The 27,120-nt window shown below is 41.7% G+C and overlaps 1 protein-coding gene across 1 annotated transcript; it reads left to right on the top strand.

Annotated features, from left to right (window-relative positions):
- Positions 1-23,531: 23,531 nt before the first annotated feature.
- TCF15 (transcription factor 15) lies at positions 23,532-26,676 on the top strand. Its single transcript, XM_072113611.1, has 2 exons — positions 23,532-24,301; positions 26,294-26,676. The coding sequence occupies exons 1-2, from the start codon at positions 23,825-23,827 to the stop codon at positions 26,366-26,368; spliced, it is 552 nt and encodes a 183-aa protein (XP_071969712.1). The 5' UTR covers positions 23,532-23,824; the 3' UTR covers positions 26,369-26,676.
- Positions 26,677-27,120: the final 444 nt, after the last annotated feature.

Below are 27,120 nucleotides of genomic sequence, written 5' to 3'. Positions count from 1 at the left end.
AACTATCTATAAATGTGTCCCATAGAGTTAACGTTTACAATAAAGTGAAAACCACTGTAACTAAAATCTGCACTTAACCTCCCTATCTAGTGAAAGTCCATGATAACAAAAGCAACTAGGATATAAATAAAATGTAATGTTATGAAGAGTAATGTCTGATGAAAAATATATAAGATCAGACAAGTGAAACAAGACCCTAGTGATGTCATTCTTTGGAATCTATTCAACTGTCTTGTGGCTGCAATGCGGCTATGAAGACCCCAAGAGATTACTACTACAGTCATGACTAAAGTTAAAGCATGTGGACATCACAGTTTGTATATGGAATTTATATTAAAAAAAAAAGCAGAGTCCTTTTGATATGTTACATTAGTTATCTTGTATTACTAGTGAATTACAGAGTCTTATACTCCAGAGCTGCAGTTACTATTCTGCTGGTAGATTCTAATTGATTTTGCATAGTATCTAGTCTAGTTAAAGTTAGACGAGAAAAGCCTCATCCAAGTGTCTGATGTGAAATTTTAAATCTGGCACAATTTAGTGCCAGATTTAGTCATATGCAAATGTATGTCCAGTTCTGCAGCTCACAGAACCATAAGCTTAATGGGATCTAAAAGATGAGGCTCTTATATATCTCTTATATTACATAAAAACATCTTTCTTGGAACTATAAAACCAAAGGCTTCTAAATTAACCCTCCCCCCGCAACCACTAAATTTGAATTATCTCATGTGAAAAAGGGATAAGAGGAGTCACATGTGTCTGACTTTGGGGGATATGTATTAAGGTAAACTGGTGAGACTTCACATAAAAGAGGGAAATCTAGAATGGACATTTCATAAGATACCTGAGGGGACTAGTAGTTTACTTGGGTAAAGCCTTGTAATAGGTTCCCTTTAAGTGGGATCACAGATAAACCACTGGGCAAAAGACATCCATGACACGGTGCTCAGATTTGGCCTTCCATGTGTAATCATCTTATCTCTTTCTGCTCATGTGACTTCTTTTGCAATTTATTGGGTACTTTTATAGAGCAAAGAGATTGAATCAAACTTACATTATCTTGGTACCCCATGTTCCTGCCACCTTACAGCACCTGAGGCCTCTCTTCACACATTTGTTTGTCAGCTCAGTGCACAGTATGGGGTATGAGAATCCTGAATGATTTGTGTGAAGATGCCTTAAACCTCCAATAAAGACATAATGAGGCAATGACACGCACGCCACAAAGACTCAATAATCTGTCTATTGCTGATAAACAAACTGTAGTACAAAGCGTTACCATGTTCTTCCTTACTTTTAACAGAAGGGTGTTACACACTTAGCCCCCTTTTACAGAGGCTGTTCTCCTCACCTCTAAATATACCCAAGATGTGACTGGTTCAGATGGTGACCATGTGCTGTTTAATATATCCACCTGAATACACACTGCCTGTCCATCTGTCTTCCTGCTGTCAGGGGGGATCATTGCTGGGGAAAGGCACTTACCAGCAGGGTGCTTCTCCTGAGAGAGGCCCTTGGGAGACCAGTACAGGCGGAAGAAGTACAGACATGAGGTCTGTCTATCACTGTGGATCTACCTTGCTGATTTGGGGAATTATGATGGATTATAACACAGACCTTTTATAATCCCTACATGTTGGGAACATTTTTCTGCAGTGAAAAGGGATGACAAAACTTTTGCATTAAATCAGAACACCGGAGACTCGAAGCAGAACTGTAGACAGAAAGGCATATCTGCAGCCGTAGAGTGAAAGTTGATGAGCCCCTTAATAAGGGTGAATTCCATAAATACATGAAAGTAATATATCTGATAATCGGCAAGCTCATAAATAACCGTCTGGCATGAAAAGAAGAAATCTGCAGCTGTTTTCATTACTTAAGATCTTTGTGAAATGGTCACTGACCGCTTGTTTACTGGTTTGTCATTGGGCAAAGTCATGTAATATATTTTATGTAGCTGTATCTTAATTACCTTGGTCAAAGTTGATGCTGCATTTCCAATAATAGTAGGCAGCACAGTGCTTGGCAGAGCTGTCATCTAATTAACAGAGATCCTAAACTAATAAAAACTTAGATCCCCTATTTATGATTTTGGCTCCCTCCAGCCTATAAACCATAAGGCGAAATGCTCACGGCAAAATTGGTTCTTGACCGTGAAAATGGACATTAACAGCCGATTTACTTCCGTTTTGCATCTGTTTTTTCAAAGAGTGTATCATCTCAACCATCCGTTTTTCACACATCCATCCATTTTATTCACTGATCCATTGCTTTCTATTAAACAGTCAGTGAAAACGGTTTATACTAGTTCATGCTCTACGTAATGGACAGGGCCTCATTTATCACAACTGTACTAGTTGGTCATGGCAACCGATCAGCTCTCCCCATGGGGCATGAGCCCTAAGCGTAAGTGTCAGTAACGGCATAATTGCCAGGAATCCTAAAACCCACCCTTCAGCATACATGTGACACAAAGAGGGTCATTTCCAGATACTGTAACTAAGGGGTTAACTGGGATAAAAAAAAAACATGGCTGCTTTCTACACTTATTCATAATGTTATTTTTGTTTTCGTTATGATTTTGTTTCTTTGGTGTGCTTAGTTTGTATGGGGTATATTGTGTCCACATCTATTTATGACAAATCCTGTGTATGTTATAAATGTCTTAGATGGGCATACTCCTTTAAATTTGCAAACATGAGATATTAAATAGCAAACAAATCTCTAATGGAAATCCTCCAAATCTTCAAAATGTTTGTCATGATGTATGATATTTAGTATCTATACGTGTCCTGCAAAGCTGTGAATGTGTAGATGGTGTCTTAAAAGCACAGTGTCAAAGTTGCTGTTGTGTTTGCCAGGGACAAAGGACAAGTCCCAGGCCTAGCATGTTGTCACAGGTGTCTGCTCCAGATGGGACACAGTAAAACCAAAGATGTATGTGCCATAAATTGTCTGTGAAGAGCAGGGGAAAAATATCAAGCTCATCAGTATCTTCAAATAATAAACAAAATCCCAATTCTTGGCAGTTCCGCTTTGTGCTATGTAGAATGCAGATTATTTTGCTTAGGGATACACACATTTGGTCCCATTACCTATCCATAATGACAGCTACTGTAGCTATTGTATAAAACAAAGTCCTCTGCTATTATAAGAGACCTTTGGGAGAGGAATTATGAAGTTTTATTTACAAACTTATAAAAGTTACTTGGCCAATGTTTTTCACCAATTTTAATCCATTCTTCCATTGACATTAGATGCACCAGGATTATTTAAGGGCATCTACCCCCAGAATCAAGGATTGTAAACCAAGCACACTTTCATTAGCCCCTCTGTCAGGATCTGCTCTTCTTTTAGCTTCTTAGGACCTTGTTTTCAAGAAAAAAAGCTTTTAAAAAATATACAAATTGGCCTGAGGGGCTCTGGGTTCCAAAGGTGTAATTTGCAGAATGCTTAAAACCTTAAAACGCTAAAAGAAGAGCAGATCCAGAGGAGGCACCCACCTGCATGTAAATGTGCTTGGCTTACAAGCCTTCATTCTTGGGGTAGATTTCCTTTAAGACGCTCCAGACATTTCAGTGGCCCCATGCACCAGCTAAATTCTTGCTATAAAATGCACTCATTTAGTACAGCATATGAAGAGCTAATCTCAATTGTGTATATTTTTTTTGTAACAACATCACTTTAGAGACATAGGAGCACATTTACTTACCCATCCAGAGGAGTTCACAGAATGTCTGACGATAATTTAGTTGAAGATCGTGCGCCCGATATCCTGCATGTGTCACTTCCCCGCTCAGGCCTGCCGGAGTTCACCTTCTTCTTCCTGGTGTATGTAAGTGCATTGTCTTGCAGCACAATTTGAAAGTTAAATCCCGTGCTCTGTCCGAATCCATCGGATCGTCTTCACAATTTCTGTCACATGAAAGCCAGTGCAGCCGTGCCAAAAAATGACGACATGCGACACAATCCCCTGTTAAATACCTGTCATAGCCGTGCAAAACCCGAAAACGTCGGAAAGTCTGACGCAAGTGCGTCTGCGGACCCTTTGTAAATAAGCCCTACATTGTTAAATAGCGCAAGAACTATACCATTGCACTAAGGAAGATTGGTGCTGCTTACTCTAATATACACAATAATCAGGTGTTTAGGCATATAATACAGGTGTATAACCCCATTCTTTAGTGCGTGCTCCTTCCTCACCCCAGTGATTATTCCCTCATATTTATACATTTAAAAAAATCACAGTTGTGAGGGATTCATTGTGCAATTCAATAAGGGGACAACTCTTGCTACACATCAGTCCATAGGTGTATACCATTCTATAGTGGCAATTATAAAACCTTTTATTAATAATTGTTGGTGGCCAAAAATATTCACCTTTTATCATTATGTATAATAAAGGTTATGTTTTAACTTACACTTTCCCTGCTTTTCCCTGTACCTTCATGAACTTTCAGTGAAGGAAATAGCGAACCATACTCTCTGTTTCAGATGGCACCCACATCTTTCCGAAAGTTAAGGCATATCCTATGTTTTATAAAAACTTAGGTCCATAAATATTTGGAAACTAACAAGAATGTTGTTTTTTTTTTTACCAGTAAAAGTAAAGTAAAGTATTCAAGTTATAATTATATAATGGGCATGGACATAAAGACCAGACATTCAGCAATTATTTGAGAGTATTACAATTGGATGAAGGGTTGCGGAGTCCTTAAAACAATGGATGAAGGGTTCTGGAGTCCTTAAAATAATGGTTTAAAATGTTTTTTAAAGGGACCATTTGGAAGATTTTGCTATGAAGAAATCTGTCAAAGGAGTTCTCCAAGCAGAGGAAACAAGCAGACCTCAAGATGCAAAAACAGAAAAAAAACCTATAATATTAGGACTAGCAAAATCTACGGTTTTATGAAAAAGGGAATGTAAAGTATAGCAAGAGACACGCATACCGCAAACACAAGATGTAGAGTACAAATACTTTATTAAACAATGGAAACACTATAGAATTCTAAAACAATTAGAAACTTTAAAACAAGCAAATAACACAATGGGGTTCATTTACTAAGGGTCCGACGGACGCATTTTCGTCGGGTTTTCCGCCAATTTCCTTCTTGCGCCGAATTGCCCTGGGATTTTGACGCACACGATTGGATTGTGTCGCATCGGCGTTGGCTTGCACGCGACAGAAATCGTTGGGCTGGCCGCCAGACAACCCGACGGATTCGGACAACGCGCGGGATTTAACATTTAAAATTGTGTCGCAAGACATGCACTTACATGCACCGGGAAGAAGCAGGTGAACTCCAGCGGACCTCGGCGCAGAAGCGACGGATGCAGGAACTCGGGCGCACGATGATGGCGAATTGCGCCGGACCCACGGGATCGCGACAGGACCGGGTGAGTAAATCTGCCCCAATGGATTGAGCCTGTGAGGTTCCTGCCAACCATTGATGTTAAACTCATTAATGCAAAAAGAGTGGTAGATGATTGCAGAAAAATTAGCATAATGAAGAGAAGTCATTTAACAGCCAACCAAGTGAACAGCACTCTTCATGTAGACATATCAATATCCAAATCTGCCATAAAGAGAAGACTGCATAAAAGTAAATACAGAGGGTTCAGTGCATGGTCGAAACCACTTATATGCCTCAATAATAAAAAAACTAGATTGGATTCTGCATTAAAAAAACATGAAAAAAAAGCCAGCACAGTTTTTGAAGAAATTTCTTTGGACAGATAAAACCAAGATCAAACTCTACCAGAATGATAGAAAGAATAAAGTAAGGCAAAGGCGTGGTACCGTTCATTATCCAGAGCATACCATATCATCCAGGGTTCGACTGGGCAATCGGTAAGCCGGTGAATAGAGTTTAAATCATTGATGTTGCAGAGAGCTGTCAGCTCCCCACTACATCAATGTACCGTACTTCTCTGCTGCTATGAAGCAGACCGGCAGATGCTATATGATGATACCATCACCTACCCGCCTCTTCTCAGCAGCAGAGAAAGAAAAGGAGATCTGCTGGGGAACGTGGAAGAGTAAGGGACTATCATAAGGGATAACCTCAATAAGAAGGGAAAAAAGAGAGGGGACACTCAACAAGAGGGGGAGATGAGGGGCCCACAATATGAGGAGGAAATGAGAGCCAGCCACAATATGAAATATGAGAGGGGCCATAATATTAGGAGGAGCTGAGGGGTGCCAAAATATAAGAGTGGTCCACAATAAGAGGGGAAGATGAGGGACCACAATATGAAGGTGAGATGAGAAGTGGCCACAATATGCAGGTGAGATGAGAGGTGTCACAATATGATGGGGGTATGAGAGGTGTCAAAATATGATGGGGGTATGAGAGGTGTCACAATATAATGGGAACATAGAGGGTATTAGTGGAAGATAGGTTAGAGGGGGGGTTGAAAAGGGCCAATATTATAAAGGGGAGACAAGGCGGCACACTATAAAATGGAGATGAGGGGAGCCACAATATCATGGAGAGATATGAATGCCACAATATGAGGGGGGTATAATAGGGTCACAGTATGAGGGGAAAGAGGCCATAATATAATATGGAAATGAGAGGGGGACACAATATTAGGGGGAGATTTCACAGATATAATTGCAATATAATTGCCTCTATCAGTCCTGGTGTACACAGTTTTGGTTGCCCTGCATCTTCTGACTTTAGCATCGGCAGACATATAATAATTCTTTAATAATAATAATTCTTTATTTATATAGCGCACACAAATCATGTCAAATTGGTCCCTGTCCCCATGGGGCTCACAATCCAAACAACCTAACAGTATGTTTTGGAGGAAACCGGAGTACCCGGAGGAAACCCAAGCAAACACGTAGAGAACATACAAACTCTTTGCAGATGTTGACCTGGATGGGATAAGAACCCAGGACCCCAGAGCTGCAAGGCAGAAGTGCTACCCACTCAGCCACTGTGTCGCTCAGACATATTGTTCTTCTTTCTGATGCTGCCTTAACTGAGCTGCTCTCGGCCTCGAGCCCCCACCCCTGCATTCCAGGATAAGCTCACACACAAACACACTAACTTCCTGCCGGCATACAGCAGCAAGAGGAGAGTATAAGGCAGTTATAGGCAGATAAGATCTTTATCCAGGGGAGAGGGAAAGAGTTATATAGCAGATTTGACAGTATGTAATGGCTGTGATATCAGAGGGGAGAATGTGTAATCTGCATGGATCTCATCATCTCTCATCTCTGATCTATCTCCTCTCTCTTTCTATGTGTCAGATACTTGTAGAATGCTCAGAAGATAAATGAAAGTGTATATAAACCTGTACCCTGATAATCTAACCACATCACACAGCATATCTCAGCACAGAGGAATGATCAAGTGTCTGGTTAGAGAGTCCCCGTCCACACTCTGGATCTTACATTGACCAGCCTAGGGAGTGATAGGAGCTAAAACAGCAATAAAACTGAATACAATTGTAAAGTAAGGGGTTAAAAATGGTCTTTATTGTGTAAACATGACTAGGGGATTGAAATGTGAGAATTTATTTTCATGGGAAAACTCTTATAAGGCCATGTTCATAAGATGCAACTGTGCTTTAAAACGCAGGCTTTGAAAGATTCATTCACAGGTTTTTGCGCAAAACAACACCAGGTCAGTGTGGCTGCCTACCAGATACATCAAGTTGCCTAAGCCTCTTGATATATCTGGCGGGACGGAGGAGGACCTGGCCTCTATCATATGCCGGCGAACGAGCGCCAATGTATGTTAAATTCTTTCAACAGTGTCAGTGTGGATCTCTGCTCATTTCAACTTGTTTTAATGATAATTCTGTAACTACATATCAATTAAATATATTTCTAATAAAAACGCATAATAAGCTTTTTAGGTGTGTCCTGTAAAGTAACCCCAATGTATCAACTCGTCCAACTTTGTCATGTTAGCTGTTATTGACCACAAGCAGGAAGATTGGAAAACACAATGACAATGGACACAATAAAAAGATAATATGGCTGAAGCACTTACAGCTGTCTTTGCTGGCAGATGAATCATAAATGCATTACTGTGAGTCAGGGGATATCCCTGCTATAAAGTGACCACAAATTATGCGGAATGGAGTAAAATATGGCTTTGTATTTATTCTGTTGACACTAAGAACATATACATATATAGAGAAAGAATCTGTCTTGCTAATTCATCTCTTTCTTGGAATAGACACGTAGGAAGTAGAAGAAAGAGGGAGGGGGGGGGGGGGCGGTTACAATATCATTCCAGTATTAAAGTGCTGCTCTTACACATAGGTCTTATGTGTACATATTAATGTATTTTTTTTTTTACTAATACGGGGCGGGCATTAATTATAAGAGGGGCATTACTGAAAACAGATATCTGAGATGGCTATGAAAAATAGGTTTCGTCATATAAAATGGTGATATAAAATATAAATCCCACCAATATTAAAGAGAAGCTCAGAAAGTAAAAAAGGGAGAAACACTAATGACCACCAATGACACAATGGGCCAGATTTATCAAGGGTCTGAAAGTCAGAATATTTCTAGTTGCCCATGGCAACCAATCACAGCTCCCCTTTCAAATATTCATGAGCACTGATAAAATGAAAGCTGAGCTGTGATTGGTTGCCATGGGCAACTAGAAATATTCTGACTTTCAGACACTTGATAAATCTGCCCCAATATTCTTTCTTTAAGTGATACTCCCTAGTCTGGGAATTCATATATAGTGTTTACCCCACTTTTGCCATATTATTATCATTTTTTTTTACAAATAAAAACTGGTAATGACATTGATTTATGATATAAGAATCTGGCACTTGCCGGATCATATAGAATGTCTTCAACCATGTCTCTAATTGCATGAGTGAAGAAGCCAGATCCTTCCGTGTTTCCCTAGGCCTGGAGGTTAAGTTGTTTGGACAGATAACAAGTGGACTGCTCTCAAGAATTCACACCTGCAGCTTGTACAAACAGCTCTCTCTGTGGGTGGGGAGCAGTTTGCGCCACTGAAACAGCCTTTACTTCAGAGGAGGGTCCTGGGTGTGACCACTGCCATAAAACTGACAAGGTGCATGGCCTAAAGATAAAAGGAAACTGTGCTGGTGGCTATGGAATTAAACACACACAATATTGAAATATTGTTTTTATTCTTAGGCTGGATGACATACATTATGATTATGTTGGGTAGAGTGGGTTCTTGGCTCTGTTAATAATAGAGCATATATAGTAGGACTAGGGCCAGGCTAAAAAGAGACTAATGAAAAGAATTGGGTACATTTACCAAAAGGCAAACCGCTCCTAAAATGTGGACTGTTGTAAAATTGAAATTAGGAAATTAAATTTAACAATTTAGATAAATATTGGACACTTTTTGTTTTAAAGGAAACTTGTCAGTATGTTATTAAGCAAATTAACACCTTCCAGATCGTGTTTCTTTCATAGGTCAGTGTGGTGGCATCATTCAGAAAATCAACCTTGAAGAGAGCTGTAAATTGGTTGTATAAAGTCATGGAGGCGGAGAGCTCAGCACTGAAGTCAAGCTCTCCTCACCTCAAATTGTAGGAGATCTGGTTGGTAATGTGTCTGGATGCAGGACCATTAATTACAGTGAAGAACTCTCACCCTCCTTGACTTCATACAACTAAATTACATGTCACTTCAATGTTGATTTTCTGGATGATGACATTGCTTTGGGCCATGAAATAGACATGATGTAGAAGCTGCTCAGCTACTTGATTACATACTGGAAGTGGTTTATTAGGTCAATTTCAGGGGTCCATAATACGGTGACAACACCTTCACTTTGAACACTTTTATTAGATGAATCAGAACTGGTGCATGCTCTTCATTAATCTGCCACTGCCTGTACTGCACTAGAAGTTTGCACCATTTTTTTTGGTGCACTTTGTTGATGGTGCAGAATTGTGTCACACATCAGTAATAAATGTGGTGCAGACTAAGCAGTAATACAACCCTTTAAGTTCACATTTTAATAAGACCCTTTAATAAATCTGGCCCAGTATGTGCACACATAAATGGAAGTTGGAAAGAATATTTGTTGGCTTTACATTAAATACCTTTTTGTGTCTACAGTGCTCCCTCAAACAGAGACCAAAGGGGAGATTTATCAGAAGTTTCTGAGTGCAGAACCGTTCTAGCTCCCCATGGCTCAGCTTCTATTTTATACAGCTCTCAAACACCTCTTATTAATCTCCTCCCAAGATTCTCAAGTGGTCCATGTAAGGTATAGACAAAGCATTTATGTGTTTTTTGTAAATGTTATATGACTGGGCTTAAGACGAAATGCCATTTTTATTCGTTGAAGCACTTTAAAAATCTGCCATTATAATCATTTTACAAATAAAATTTCGAAGGAAATGTGTAAATTAGGTGCATCCTGTACGTTCCCATTTTTCTACATACCCACATCCTTCATATAGTGGAAAATCCCATGGCTCCCTGCTCTCTCTGTCCTTTTTGTTGCCCATTCCCCTTTAAGGCTGTATACTACTAGGGGCCGGTGGCTGTATACTACATGGGGGCTGGCAGGCTGTATACTACTGGAAGCTGGCAGGCTGTATACTACAGGGGGCTGGCAGGCTGTATACTACTGGGGGCTGGCAGGCTGCATACTACAGGGGGCTGGCTGGCTGTATACTACTTGGGGCTAGCTGGCTGTATACTACTGGGTGCTGGCAGGCTGTATACTACTGGGGGCTGGCAGGCTGTATACTACTGGGGGCTGGCAGGCTGTATACTACTGGGGGCTGGCTGGCTGTATACTACATGGGGCCTGGCAGGCTGTATACTACATGGGGCCTGGCAGGCTGTATACTACATGGGGCTGGCTGTAAACTATATGGGGGCAGGCTGGCTGTATACTACATGGGGGCTGGCTGTAAACTACATGGGGGCAGGCTGGCTGTATACTACATGGGGGCAGGCTGGCTGTATACTACATGGGGGAAGGCTGGCTGTATACTACATGGGGGCAGGCTGGCTGTATACTACATGGGGGCAGGCTGGCTGTAAACTACTGGGGGCTGGCTGGCTGTATGCTGCTAGGGGCTGGCTAGCTGTATACTACAGGGGGCTGGTGGCTGTATGCTACTAGGGGCTGGCAGGCTGTATACTACTGGGAGCTGGCTGACTATATACTACTGGTGGCTTGCTGGCTATATACTGGGGGGGGGGTCTGTGACCAATGCATTTCCCACCCTCGGCTTATACTCAGGTCAATAGTTTTTCCCAGTTTTTGGTGGTAAAATTAGGGGTCTCGGCTTATACTTGGGTCGGCTTATATTCGAGTATATACGGTACATTGAATTGCACTGTAACCCCAGGTTGTGGGGAGGTCAAGTTATACACAAGGGAGGCTGTGACCAATGAGTTTCCTACCTTAGGCTTATACTTGAGTCAATATGTTTTTTAAGTTATTAGTGTGGTAAAAATAGGGGCCTCAGCTTATTCTCAGGTTGACTTATACAGAAACAGAACCAAACAGAAGTACAAAGTACAAAATGAAAGCCAGGAAAAGATAAAGAATATTTAATAACGACTAAACAAATCTACACATTCTACTTGTCCGCAGGGCCACAACAACATAACACAAAATAGGCAATCCATAGGCAATAGGCAATCTGAGACTACTTTTTCAGATGCTAAATTGAAGTTAAATTTTACTAAATACAGGGGTGTAACCACAGTAGTAGCAGCTATAGCAGCTGCTATGGGGCTCACAGTGTCAGGGGGCCCCATCATTCGACCTGACACACTAAAGAATGGAGGATGTGCACCATTATATACATATTATACTGCACATTGTACAGCATAATATGTATATAACATATACACTCACCGGTCACTTTATTAGGTGCAACGATGCTCAATTGGTACCAAGGGGCCCAAAAAGTGCTAAGAAAATATTCCCCACACCGTGACACCACCACCACCAGCCTGAACCGTTGATACAAGGCAGGATGGATCCATGCTTTCATGCTGTTGACGCCAAATTCTGACCCTACCATCCGAATGTCGCAGCAGAAATTGAGACTCATCAGACCAGGCAACGTTTTTCCAATCTTCTACTGTCCAATTTCGATGAGCTTGTGCAAATTGTAGCCTCAGTTTCCTGTTCTTAGCTGAAAGGAGTGGCACCCGGTGTGTTCTTCTGCTGCTGTAGCCCATCTGCCTCAAAGTTCGACGTACTGTGCGTTCAGAGATGCTCTTCTGCCTACCTTGGTTGTAACGGGTGGCGATTTGAGTCACTGTTGCCTTTCTATCAGCTCGAACCAGTCTGCCCATTCTCCTCTGACCTCTGGCATCAACATGGCATTTCCACCCACAGAACTGCCGCTCACTGGATGTTTTTTCTTTTTCGGACCATTCTCTGTAAACCCTAGAGATGGTTGTGCGTGAAAATCCCAGTAGATCAGCAGTTTCTGAAATACTCAGACCAGCCCTTCTGGCACCAACAACCATGCCACGTTCAAAGGCACTCAAATCACCTTTCTTCCCCATACTGATGCTCACTTTGAACTGCAGGAGATTGTCTTGACCATGTCTACATGCCTAAATGCACTGAGTTGCCGCCATGTGATTGGCTGATTATAAATTAAGTGTTAACGAGCAGTTGGACAGGTGTACCTAATAAAGTGGCCGGTGAGTGTATGTGATGTATATATACTGTATTATGCTGTATATGTGTATATATGCTGTACATTTGTATATGACACTATGGGGCAGATTTACTTACCCGGTCCATTCGCGATCCAGCGGCGCGTTCTCTGAGCTCGATTCGGGTCCGGCCGGGATTCACTAAGGCAGTTCCTCCGCCATCCAGCAGGTGGTGCTGTTGCGCTGAGAAGCATCGGAACGCGCTGGAGTTCATCGAGCCGGGCTGAGTGAAGGTAAGTGCAAGCTCCACGACAGATTTTTTTTTTTAAATGCGGCGGTTTTTCAGAATCCGTCGGGTTTTCGTTCGGCCGAGCAAACACCCCCCCCCCCCCCCCCCGATTTCCGCCGTGTGCATGCCAGCGAATCGGGCCCTTAGTAAATGACCCCCTGTATGTGTGCATATGCTCTACATGTGTGAACATACGTTTATAAATGTGTGACTGTAACTCGCATGTGTGAGTATACAAATATGTACCAATCACAAAAGCCCTGCCTCTCCTAGTTACACCCCTGACTAAATATATACAAATTGTAAAACTTGTAAAACAACAATATTAATAAAACCAGTATGCATTTATCTTCCAGATGGATTCATCTACATTTTCCATTTTATACACAAGATTTTATTTTCCAATTCACTTTGCACACTGCTTAAGTGATCAAATTCCAAGAAATATAGATACAAAGTTTCCACTGCAGACAGTGTAGGGGGAGAAAAGTCATACTGTATTATTTCTCTTCTGAGTTACAAAGTTAAAGGTGACCCCTCACTTCCTAGTAAGGTTTCCATTATCCATTCCCTCTCCACATTTGGTCTTGAGGCTCCCCTTTCAGAGACGTGTCTACATACTCAGCGTTTGGGGATTATTTACAGAGTTATGGCAGACAAATGGAAAAGGTAAATTGCCCCCTTGTGGACTCCCCCACTAGACTTATTTCCGTTCTTTATTGAAGACAAATCTTAACCCTCTTCTAGCTGAGACCTGCCCAACTGTTGATCGCTACAGTAAAAATACACGTAAACAGGAGACAATTATGGTATATAACCAGGGAGGGAAGACCGAATTTAAAAATGAAGGCATAATATTCAACCCTGAAGAAAATGATTTGACTGTTGTACGAAAGGGTAATGTCTGGGCGCCCCAGCAAAAACAAGACATGTCAAATATAAACAGTAACAGAAATCCTTCAGGGAGCGCAGATTAGCAGTTGAGTCGGGGTTATTTAAACACATAATAATCTGAGCTGGATAATATTTCACACACGCAAAAGCAGCACATTGCTGAATGGCGTAGAGGAATCGAGACAGGTAGTTGACAAATACTGGAGGAAAGTAGACGGAATATTTAATGAGTTCCTGATCTCGCTGCAGACACACACACCACATGGACTGGGAGGATTATTCCCCGCACCAGACATCTGTACAGTAACTAGGTAGCAACCCTACAAGATTTCATTCACAGATCTGAGCATAAAGGACGACTTCATTTATGCAGTTTCCTTGTCTGACTGATGCCAGGAAGCAGGGAAATGGCTGGATCACAGCAGAGAAAGGAGAGCTAAGAAAATATTTCTACTAAACAGGAGCAGATGATAGAGGAAGTCTCTCAGTAATATTTCATTTCTTAAGGAAGTGGGAGATAAGATAAACATAAGCTGTAAGAATTACTCTACACAGTCATGTGTATACTCTGAGTTAAATAAAAGCACAGAAAAGGTCATTGCAGATTGTCTAAGAAAAGGTTCTAGATATCTGCAATATTACGTAATATGAAATGGTCCAATCAGACAATGTATACAGGACTGGCCGTAGCAATGTGGCTAACTGAAGTCATCGGCTCAGATATATGACTTGGGTAATTTGCCTTTGTGCAGTTTGCCTTACTAATGTGCCCTTTGTGCCACATTATTTAATAGCGTTGCATGCTCTTAATTAATCTGGTTTGTTTTCAGGATGTGACAGTTGCACCATTTTTGTTTGTGCACTTTGCTTCCCACTGTTGTGACGCAATTGTGTTGAAACTAGGAACACACACCAACAAGCCCCTTTAGCTGCTCAATTTTCAAAATGCAACTGTGAAACAAAAGTCGCACAAACAATAAATACAAGTATAAGCTCCAAAGACACTTTTTTAGTGGACACTTAGGCAAAAAACTAGTGCAGACACAATAATATATTTGGTCCATTGTGTCCTCTTCCGGTGCTGATTAAAGACACCAAAATATGTGCGGGAAAAATAAATTGTGGAGGTTGGTCACAGCTTTATTTAAACATCATAAAGTATCATAAAGTATGCAAGATGTTCACCTCGCATGCCAAGGCCCCACCTGCACGGGGGCAAATCCTAGTTGTTCAGTCATGTGTTTAAAGGAAACCTACCACTTGTAGTGGCAGGTTTCTGATGGAAATACCGGGCACCAGCTCAGTGTGAGCTGGTGCCGGAGCTTATTTTCATTAGTGTTTTAAACCGCGGTATCGCGGTTTAAAACACTTTTTAAACTTTATAGCCGGCGCAGGCAGGTACGCGCACGTAAGCGGCTACATAGGAAGTGAATGAGAGCCGCGCGCATGGTAAGCGCCGAGTGCGTACCTGCCTGCGCCGGCTATAAAGTTTAAAAAGTGTTTTAAACCGCAATGCCGCGGTTTAAAACACTAACGAAAATAAGCCTACCAGTGGTAGGTTTCCTTTAAAGGGGTATTCCGGGAATATGAACGTGTAAAGCATTCTTTTAATTCTTTATTATAATAATAATAATAATACTTTATTTATATAGTGCCCTCATGTTCCACAGCGCTATACAAATCATAGGTACATATACTAACAAACCAATCACTAGTCACTATCTTATATACAGAGTTTAAAGGAAACCTACCATTTGATTTGATGCATGATGAAACAAACATACCTTGAGACTCTCATATCTTGGTTAATCCCTGAGCTGAGCGGTTTTGCTAATAAAACAGATATAACATTATGATAATGCAGCTCTGTCGCTTTTATGGCTGCTTCAGCGCTTCTCCTAGCCTGTGACTTTTTCTCTGCAGGAGATGATGATGCAATCACTTTTCTCCCTGCCAGACAGAATAATCAATTGCTGCACCATTCCCCAGCTGCTGTGCATGAGTGATTCAGCTCAGGTTAAATAGTCATGCTTGACTAACCGCCACTTGTAATTACAAGCTCCCTTGTGTAATGTGTTGATCTGTGTTTCTTTATGAAACTACAATCCAGATTCACCCCATTCAGATCACTGCCTACAGTCTGTAAAAGATGATGTCTGCTTTCAGCACAGTGGATACCACCAGAAGAGGAGGTGAGTTTTTTCAGGTTGTCCATGGAGCACTGTGACTATTGGATACTGGGAGAACTTTTACTAATGGCCACTGTTAATATGGCTACTAGGGGCAATATTACTATAGGCTTGGGATATTACAACTAATGGTTACTGAGGGCACTGTTACTAATGGCTACTAGGGATACAGCTACAAATGGCTACTGGGGGCACCGTTACTATGGGCAACTGATGGCCCTGTTAGTAATAGGATTTTTATGTACTAAGCCAGATTCTGGCCCTGTATTTATATATATAGCATGGTTTTGGTCATACATCTACGTGTTAAGCTTAGTTCTGGTAACATATATATGTAGCAATTGTCAGGTTCGCTAGGGAGATTGCTGGGACTTCTGGTTCGTCTGGTGGTGCCAGCAGCGTTCTCCGAACCCCGGCGCGTATCCGCGCAAACTCCACCTCTCGTCCTGGGCAGCGGCTGCTAAGATCTCGCGCTGTCTAGGAGTGGCTGGGACTTTGAACCTCTGCTTGGTGCTTGGTTGTTTCTGCACCTTGAGGGGTTAATTCCCAGATGCTGTCCAGCACCTATCAGGTTCTGGAGGTGGAGTTCTGGCTGCATAAATTGCAGCTTCACTAGTCACCAGTGCCAGTGTTTGAAAATCCCTTTCTCCACCTGGTTGCTGCTAGTTTGTATTGCTCTGTATCTGTATCTATATTGTTGCTAACTCGGCTAGTTTTGGACTTTGACTCTTGCTTACTGATTCTGCTTTTGACGTACCCTCTAGTTGTGACTCCGGCTTGTTTACGATTCTTTTATGTTTTATGTTTGTCAGTCTGTTTGTGTTCCCCTTCCCACACTTACCCAGAATATTTCGAGTCTTCAAGTAGTCGCCCCACGGTTTAGCGTGGGGGGGCTATAGGAAGGGACAGAGGTTGGGGCAAGCTCAGGGCACACTATCCCCTGTCTTTTGTGTACCAATCCTAACAGAAACACTGGCCACACATAGGTCTGCATCCTGTATCCGACCTGCTACATTCTCTCCTTCCATGGAGCCTTTGTCAGCTGTGGTCGCTCAGGTCCAGACCCTAACTCAGCTTGTTCAGGATCTAGCTTCCCGTCTCCAAATTCAGGAATCTATGCAGGTTCCACGGCAGACATCACCGCAGGATCCACTGCCACCCACGCCTGAACCTAAGGTTCCTCTCCCTGACGTGTTTTTTGGTGACCGTAAGAAATTTTTTTCATTTCGGGAGGGCTGTAAACTTTACTTTTCTTTACGCCCTCGTTCATCGGGCACAGAGATTCAAAGGGTGGGCGTGGTAATTTCCCTGTTGCGTGGGGATCCGCAAAATTGGGCTTTTTCTCTCCCACCTGACTCTCCATCCCGTTCTTCTCTTGACGCTTTTTTTTCTGCTTTAGGCCAGATTTATGACGAACCTGACCGGCGAGCACTTGCAGTTTCCCACCTTAGATCTCTGTGTCAGGGAAAACGGACAGCAGAAGATTATTGTGCCCAGTTCAGACAGTATGTGACTGACTCTCAATGGAATGACTGCGCCCTAAAAGACCAATTTATGTCCGGACTGTCAGACAGAGTACAGGACTTAGTCTTAGCTTATGCCGAGCCTCAGACATTAGATGATGCTATGACTCTGGTCATCCGAGTTGATCGTCGCCTAAGATCCAGGCGATCACCTCGGGTGTCCTCGGACTGTCAGCCAGCGGCCAGTCCGTCTCCAGGTAGTCCAGAATTGGAATCCATGGAGCTGGATAGCATCTCTCCTGCACAGCGGAAGCAACATCGAATAAGACGCCATCTTTGTTTCTACTGTGGAAGTCCTGATCATCAGATCAACACCTGTTCCAAGAGGCAGCAGCAGGAAAACTTCCGCTCCTAAGCAGTAGTCGGGGGACTGCTTAGGAGCTCAGGTACTCCCTATTGTGTCTAGAATGTATTTACCTTGTACGGTTAAGTTTCAGTCTGTTTCCTGCACTGGTCGCGCCTTTTTGGATTCAGGTGCTGCGACTAATTTAATCGATTATAATTTTGTCTCTCAGTTTTGCATGTCATTGATTCCATTGTCCACTCCTATCCAGATGTCGGGTGCGGATTTGACCCCTCTACAGGCAGGGTTGATCAAATTCCGAACCCCGCAGATAAAGCTTATGGTAGGAGCTATGCATGAAGAATGGTGTTCTTTTCTAGTTATGGAAAACCTGTCTGAAAATGTCATTCTTGGTCTACCCTGGCTCCGGATCCATAATCCGGTAATTAATTGGGAAACTCTGGAGCTGGTTCATTGGGGTCCTCTCTGTAAGGAGCACCTGACCAGAGTTTCACTATGTACAGTAGTGACGGAAGATCAGGGTCTTCCAGGTTTTCTCTCGGACTACTCAGATGTGTTTTCAAAACCCTTGTCCCAAGTCCTTCCTCCTCACAGGGAGTTTGATTGTAAAATTGACCTTCTTCCTGATGCTAGATTGCCAAAGGGTCGTATATATAACTTGTCGGTACCAGAACGGGAGGCACTGAAGAGTTATATTGATGAGAGTTTGGCAATCGGACATATTCGTCCCTCTGAGTCGCCCACTGGGGCCGGGTTCTTTTTTGTTGAGAAAAAAGATGGTGGTTTACGGCCGTGTATTGACTATCGAGAATTAAATAAGATAACGGTAAAAAACTCAGGTCCCCTCCCCTTGATCCCGGATCTCTTAAATCAGGTTTCTGGGGCCCAAGTTTTCTCTAAATTAGATCTCAGAGGGGCTTATAACCTGATTCGGGTCCGAGAAGGGGATGAGTGGAAAACCGCATTTAATACACCTTTGGGGCACTTTGAATACCTGGTTATGCCCTTTGGTTTGAGTAATGCCCCAGCGGTTTTTCAAGGCTTTATGAACTCCATTTTTCATGATTACATCGGTGTGTTTATGGTGGTGTATCTAGACGATATTTTGATTTTTTCTCCTGATATGGTTTCTCACCAGCAACATCTCCGCCAAGTACTTACCAGGTTGCGCAAAAACCACCTCTTCGCTAAGCTGGAAAAGTGTGTTTTTTGCGTCCAGAAGGTTTCCTTCTTAGGTTATGTTGTGACTCCCTCTGATGTACAGATGGATCCGAGTAAGGTTCAGGCGCTCACGGACTGGGTTCGGCCTACCAATCTTAAGGCCCTACAACGATTTTTAGGTTTCGCTAACTATTATCGGAACTTTATAAAGAACTTTTCTGTGATCGCCAAACCCCTCACGGATCTAACCCGTAAGGGTGCTGATCCAAACAACTGGTCCCCTGCCGCTTGCTCAGCGTTTGAAACTTTAAAAGCGGCATTCTCGTCAGCCCCAGTTTTGGTTCAACCTGACCTCTCTCTACCGTTTGTTGTGGAGGTTGATGCCTCCGAGGTAGGAGTAGGTGCAGTGTTGTCTCAGGGGTCCTCCACTCTCACCAGACTTAGGCCCTGTGCATATTTCTCTAGAAAGTTTTCCTCTTGTGAGAGGAATTATGATATTGGTAATCGAGAGCTCCTTGCCATTAAGTGGGCATTTGAAGTCTGGCGACACTTTTTGGAAGGAGCTCTTCATCCGATAACTGTGCTCACAGATCATAAGAACTTAGTATATTTGGATACTGCTAAGCGTTTGAACTCACGTCAGGCTAGGTGGGCCTTGTTTTTCTCTCGCTTTAATTTTGTGGTCACCTACCGACCTGGGTCAAAAAATGTGAAGGCTGATGCCTTGTCCCGTAGCTTCGGGACTCCTGAGCTTCCAGCGACTACGGACAGTAATATTTTGTCTCCAGGTGTTGTGTTGGCAGCTGTCTCCTCCCACCTCTCCTCTCAAATTTTAGCAGGACAAAAATCTGCACCCAAAGACCTTCCGGAAGGCAAATTATTTGTTCCTCTTTCTTGTCGTTTGAGAGTGTTGGAGGAGACGCATTGCTCAGTATTGGCAGGTCATCCGGGAATGCGGAGTACCTTGGATCTCTTAAAGAGAAGTTACTGGTGGCCTCACATGACTAATGATGTGCACGCATTTGTCCAAGCCTGTCAGGTCTGTGCGCGAGGAAAGACTCCCAGGAGACGTCCTGAGGGGCCTCTTCTTCCGCTTCCAGTTCCCACCAGGCCATGGTCTAAAGTGTCAATGGATTTTGTCACTGATCTGCCAGCATCTCAAGGCTATACAGTGATTTGGGTGGTAGTGGACCGTTTCTCCAAGATGGGACACTTTGTTCCATTAAAAAAGTTACCTTCAGCTGAAGAATTGGCTGATTTGTTTATACAGAACATTGTACGCCTCCATGGTATACCAGATGATATTGTGTCTGATAGGGGCGTACAATTTGTTTCCAAATTTTGGCGAGCATTTTGTTCTAGACTGGAAGTTAATCTGTCGTTCTCCTCAGCGTTTCATCCTGAGTCTAATGGTCAGTCCGAGAGAATGAATCAGGAGATGATTCAATATCTGCGACTCTTTGTCTCGGACAGTCAGGACCAGTGGGTGAAATTCCTTCCGTTGGCAGAATTTGCTATTAATAACCACTGTAGTTCGTCCACACAGGTATCTCCGTTTTTCTGCAATTATGGTTTTCATCCACGTTTCTCTTTTTCATCTGTGCCTGTCTCTAATATTCCTCGAGCGGAAGCCATTACATCCAAGTTGCGCTCGCTCTGGTCACAAGTTCGGGAGAATATTCAGAGGGCACAAAATTCTATGGTCCAACAAACTGAAAGAAGGCGCACTAAATCTGATACGTTTGTGGTGGGGGATAAAGTGTGGTTATCAACAAAAAACCTTAAATTGAAGGTCCCCTCTTTGAAGTTTGCGCCCAGGTTTGTGGGTCCGTTTGTTGTTACTCATATTGTTAACCCGGTTTCCTTCAAGATTACACTTCCAGCAGGGTGGCGGGTCCATAACACCTTCCATAAGAGTCTTCTGAAGCGCTATGTTGAGCCTGTTTTGCCTCTTTCTGACCCTCCTTCTCCATCTATTGTGGAGGGGAATCTGGAATTTGAGGTGGAAAAGGTGGTGAATTCCAGATGGGTAGGTAACTCCCTGCAGTACCTGGTCCATTGGAAAGGTTTTGGTCCTGAGGATAGGTCTTGGGTTCCGGCTAGAGATGTTCATGCTCCACGGTTACTCAGGTTATTTCATCAGACCTACCCTCAGAAGCCATCTTTAAGATCTAGGGGTCCGAAGGCCCCCCGTCAGGGGGGGGGGTACTGTCAGGTTCGCTAGGGAGATTGCTGGGACTTCTGGTTCGTCTGGTGGTGCCAGCAGCGTTCTCCGAACCCCGGCGCGTATCCGCGCAAACTCCACCTCTCGTCCTGGGCAGCGGCTGCTAAGATCTCGCGCTGTCTAGGAGTGGCTGGGACTTTGAACCTCTGCTTGGTGCTTGGTTGTTTCTGCACCTTGAGGGGTTAATTCCCAGATGCTGTCCAGCACCTATCAGGTTCTGGAGGTGGAGTTCTGGCTGCATAAATTGCAGCTTCACTAGTCACCAGTGCCAGTGTTTGAAAATCCCTTTCTCCACCTGGTTGCTGCTAGTTTGTATTGCTCTGTATCTGTATCTATATTGTTGCTAACTCGGCTAGTTTTGGACTTTGACTCTTGCTTACTGATTCTGCTTTTGACGTACCCTCTAGTTGTGACTCCGGCTTGTTTACGATTCTTTTATGTTTTATGTTTGTCAGTCTGTTTGTGTTCCCCTTCCCACACTTACCCAGAATATTTCGAGTCTTCAAGTAGTCGCCCCACGGTTTAGCGTGGGGGGGCTATAGGAAGGGACAGAGGTTGGGGCAAGCTCAGGGCACACTATCCCCTGTCTTTTGTGTACCAATCCTAACAGCAATCTTGGTTTAAGTGCTTTTTCTATGTAGAAGGCTTACTCTGGTAATGTATCCTTCATAATATTGATTCTGGCAATGTATCTGTGTAGTAATTTTGGTTCTGGTAATTTATATGTGTAGCATTCTTTGTTCTGGTGCCATAACTATGTAATACCGTGGTTATGGTGCTGGGACTATGTAGTAAAATTGGTTTTGGCACTATCCCCATATAATATAGTAATATGTAATAGTAATATGTGTAATATGCAATAGTTTCTATGTAATTTCAATATAATCTTAAAAATATGTTTGTGATGTGTATAGTAGTATGGGAAATCATATGCGTAGGCTGGGGGCCCACACTCAACTATGGCTATATTGCATCAGAGATGTCTATAGATGATTTCCTATGTTGGATGTGTACATGATCAGTATGTGTCTTCTACAGACTTTTTATGAACAGCTACTCAGGTAGTCATGTGCTCTCATGAAGATAGTGATGGGATTACATGAGGTGTGTAAACCCTTTAATTATGTGAGATGTAATAGTATTATTATAGGAACCCACCTCTAGACTCTTTTGGCACCATTCACAGGTATTTTAAGTGCCGCAGGCAGACATAATTCTGGCACATTTGCACAACCATATTGGACAAGATCATTGTCACCCATGACCCTATTGAGTGGAACCAATCTGTTTCTATGACAGCCTCTCTTAAGTTTTTTCAAGGTCTCATTAAATTTGTCTGTATTGACTATTCTGCACTATGAGAATTGGGATACATTGTCATAAGACATCCCCCCCTTTCAGGGCTCAAACATCTTCAAACTCCCAAAAAATTATATTTCAATAAAAGTTTTTTAAGTAAAAAATGTAAAAGAAAAATGATTAACCCCCTTACACTACACAAACATGTGAAGAAACAATAAACAAACAAAAATTACAAGCATGTTTGGTATAAGTACATCTAAACAGCCCTACAATTTCTGCCATTATGGAAAAATAGATCCAAATGCTGTAATCATAGGTTTTTTTTTTGCTATTTCCACACATATAAAGTTCACTATAAAGTGTATACAAAATTGTATCAATGAAAATGTCAGCTGATATTAAAAAATATGCTAATTCTACATGAAAATAAAGAAAATATTTAAGGGTGTCAGAATATTGTGATTCGAAGAAATTTGTTTTAAAAGGATTAAAAAAAATTTTTAATTATTTAAAATTTGGTATAAATATACATTTAGTATCTTGGTGATTTTATCTTCAGTGATCCAAGGAAAAATTAAACGGATGTGTCATTTGGAATGTAAAGTGAAAACAAAGCCCTTAAGATGGGAACCATAATCATGTATTGTAATCTGCGGACAGCATGTCATATTGCAGGGGGAGTTTGTGCAGATTGATATTAAGTTTTGTGGGGAATAAAATCTGTATTTTTTAATTTCTCTTTTGATCTCTCACAGTCAGAGGAGAGGCTGATCTCTGTTGCACATGTGAACCTGATGTAAATCTCTGCTCATATTCACTGACTGCAGCTTAACTCTTCCTCCATAAGGAAGCAGAGAGTTAAATGTGCTGACATGTATCTCCACATGCAAAAAATAAAAACCATATCCTACTTCCCATTTACAGAGAGTAAATCTTTGACATGTCACTTCAAGAGCTATATAAACAGGAGCTGCCTGCACCCAGTAGTGCCATTTGCTAGTAGAGAGCGGCTTCCAGTAGCCCCTCCCCGGTATTATATATAGAGATTCCTAAGGAGCCACCAGAGCATAATGCAACTCCTCCTTTCTTGCTTTGGGGAGGGAACTACATGAACAGCTGTGAAGACACTGGGAGAATTAAATTCACAGTCACAAGCTATGAGAACCACCAGGCCTCCTTATGAGCTATAACACAGTGCAGTTACTGGAAAAGGGAATTAAGGGCTCTGCTTGGATCGTGGGCAGTAGCAGTGACAGCTGAAGATCTGTAGCCATTTCACCCAGCACCAGGTAACGAGTGGCTGTGCTGGTAGACAAAGCATGGCTTTTACCATGCTGCGATCCATGCCTGCCCATGTGATTTATCCTGATGTTAGTATGATGTCTGAGGATGAGGAGAATAGAAGCGAGAGTGACACTTCAGATCAATCCTATGGCTGCTATGAAACTTCGGCAAAGAGGAGAAAGGTTCCTAGGAAGACTGGACAGGTGGTGGTGGTGAAGCAGAGACAGGCAGCCAATGCCAGAGAAAGAGACAGGACACAAAGTGTTAATACTGCCTTTACTGCCCTTCGCACACTCATACCCACTGAACCGGTGGATAGAAAGCTCTCCAAAATAGAGACTCTACGCTTAGCCTCAAGTTATATCTCCCACCTGGCCAATGTTCTTCTACTAGGGGAAGGCTGTGAGGATGGACAGCCGTGCTTCAGTACAGTCTACAGGACCAGAGATGAAGCAGAGGGCAAGCTTCCGCGCAGCATCTGCACCTTCTGCCTAAGCAACCAAAGAAAGGGGGTAAGTTGTGCCCTTCATTCCATATATTTTAACAATTTATCTGTACATGTGTGAAGAAAAAGTGTGAGATGTGTAAACACTGTTAGCAGCCAACCTACTGAAAATATCAGAATGTTGGCTGGATTGCTAGTGCTTGCCACAGAGAGAAATACTAAGCTCCACAGCTTCTGTATCAATAGCTGCCTCTTCCATTAAGCCAAAATTACTTCAAGTGCCTTCCAACTGTACTAATATCTGAGATGTAAATGAGCATTTGTCATCGCACACAACCAAGTCACTTTACAATATGGTCCAGAGTTTTCAAAAAAAGTCAAATATATAAAATATTCTTTATCAGAGAGAAGTTCATAACCAGAAAATAATTAATTCTATAAGCAACTGTATCTTATAAACAGAAATAGCAAGGGAATATGAAAGGTAAGTCTTCTTAAACAATGATGGTTGAGATATATATATATATATATAAGAGGAAGTATTCTACATTTGTATACACGATATTGACCATATTGTAGATATAGATATTTTGGCAGCAAAAAGTTGGCTTTACCACTTTCTGGACTATGCCACATCCTTTGGTGAAAATCATGGCAAATTGCAATTCACAAGAAAGTTGTAGCTGCAGCAATATATGATGGATATTATAAGGTAAAGCAGAAAATCTTGATAACAGGCACAACTTTCCCTATTCCTGACGAAGTATCTGGTAGGAGGATTGCTGCCACTTCACTTGACATGATATTACACTAAGTACAGAAGACCAATGTATAATAGGAAGCAAAAGTATTCAAGGCCAAATGTAACACTTTGGCTGGAGGCTAAAGAAATTTGTTGCATTAGGCCTTCAGCCACGTAAGCTATTTTGACACTTCTGACCCTGACGCTTGAGTGAAACTCTAATATGGTGTATGCTTATATATTTAATTCCTCTAACGTTGGGCTTAGAAGATTCCCCCTTTCACTCTGAAGTTCTTTGCTGACTTCTTTAGCTTTTATTTTAAAAAGACATTTGCATCTGCACTAAAAGTAAGGTAACCAACTTTATTCACATGTTTTTATAGCGTTAACATGCTAATGACCCCCACACCAATCTGTAGGACTGTCAAGTGAAAAAAGGGACTACATTTATTTATTTTAAAAAATAACAAACTAATTCCAATAAAAAGATGTATATGAATTTAATTATTATATTAATTGTCCATTATTTTATCTATTTTTAATTGTGCCTTTAGTATTTCATGCAGAGTAGAATCAGATGCACTAATAATCCTACAATAATCTGACACTACACTCACATATCAGGGCATAGCAATGGTTGGTTTCACAGTGAAGTCAGGTTATATGAATTGAATAAATAGCCAAAGCTTCACCTTACACTAAGTATAACATTCATCAGGAAAAACATCTATGCGCCTGTTAATGCCTCACATGAAAATATTGTGTATACTTCATGGGAGACATACACTATATACATTTTTTTTTTTTTTTTGCATATAGCTATACTGGAAAGCATCGACAATTATGTATAGGGCCAAATTATATTTCTTTGACATGCATTTGGCTGATGGCAGGCTATGTACCTGTTAGATATGTCAGAGAAGAGGTTTTTGACCTTACTTAATCCCAATTGCACCAATGTTTTTGGGTTTCAATAATTTTAGCATCAATTAATCTTGTTTTATCATCAGTATAGGCCCTTTTTCAAATTTTCTTGAATGATAAGTAATATTTGCCTGGATAATAAGTAGCATTCCAGATTACAGTAGTTATACAAGACAGCATCTCATGCTCAATATATGCGTAATATGTGAGTTAAAGCAAATTTCAGTATCGTTCCAATTTATAATAACATAAAGCTGATGTCATTCCCGACACAGACAAGCTCCTCTTATTAAACTCACAAACTACCAGATGGGCAGGGAAATGTAGGAGAACACACTGTAAACATCTGCTATAAATGATGTGCACTAACCATGAATTGGACTGTCTTTACAGGCCTCAAGAAGAGAGCACACCAGTAACTGCCTAAAAGTGCGAGGACTGAACATGTTACGAATCCCCCAAAGATGATATGCGCCATTCCCTAAAGTGGAACTGAAAAGTTATTGGGCCAGTTAACTTATTCTCTATGCAAAACAGAAGAAAGAGACCCCACAGTTGGCATGGAAAAACAAAAAAAATATCTGGAGTCGTCAAATCTGTGGAAGTCACTGTAACATAGGATGTCCTAAAACAGACGATGGGCACCACTCAATGCTGTGTACAGTTGGCTTATGATGGGGAAGGGGAAACACCATCATGTGGTTTGAGTAGTGGACCTTGAGATGAGGACTGCATCAAGTAAATATCTGTACATATGTTCAGTAAATTTATAGATTTTAATTAAAATAACATTATTTTGAAATGTGTTTTATTTTATTTTTATTTTCAACAAATACATAAAATTAATTTTGCAAATTAGAATGCATAGTCAATTCTGATGAAAAATAATAGGTTATCATTGTATGCATGATAGCTGGAGATATCCTCTAACTTATTATTTTATTGTTCTTCAAGTACCTCAGAAGGGGGTAAGACTGTTTTATGGGAAGGGGGGTAGCACTGTTTTATGGTAGTGTTTTTATTTCCTTTCCAATATCCTCTTTATACTTGTTTTTCACAGTATCAAGTCAGCACTGTAAAACAAAGTCACAGTAAATATGTGGCATTGCAGTGTCATAATGGGGCAGATTTATCAAGTGTCTGAAAGTCAGAATATTTCCAGTTGCCCATGGCAACCAATCACAGCTCCCCTTTAAAATATTCATGAGCACTGGTAAAAT

Source organism: Engystomops pustulosus, chromosome 6 (genome assembly GCF_040894005.1).
Source record: "Engystomops pustulosus chromosome 6, aEngPut4.maternal, whole genome shotgun sequence".
NCBI classification, from domain to species: domain Eukaryota; kingdom Metazoa; phylum Chordata; class Amphibia; order Anura; family Leptodactylidae; genus Engystomops; species Engystomops pustulosus.
The sequence above is the reverse complement of the archived record's forward strand: the minus strand, read 5'-3'. Positions and strand labels throughout refer to the sequence as shown.

What these genes read in the sequence shown, in the direction of transcription:
- TCF15 (XM_072113611.1), top strand. Translation starts at nt 23,825, where the DNA reads ATGGCTTTTACCATGCTGCGATCCATGCCTGCCCATGTGATTTATCCT. An exon ending in TAAGCAACCAAAGAAAGGGG is followed by an intron (nt 24,302 to 26,293) that starts GTAAGTTGTGCC and finishes CTGTCTTTACAG; the next exon opens with GCCTCAAGAAGAGAGCACAC.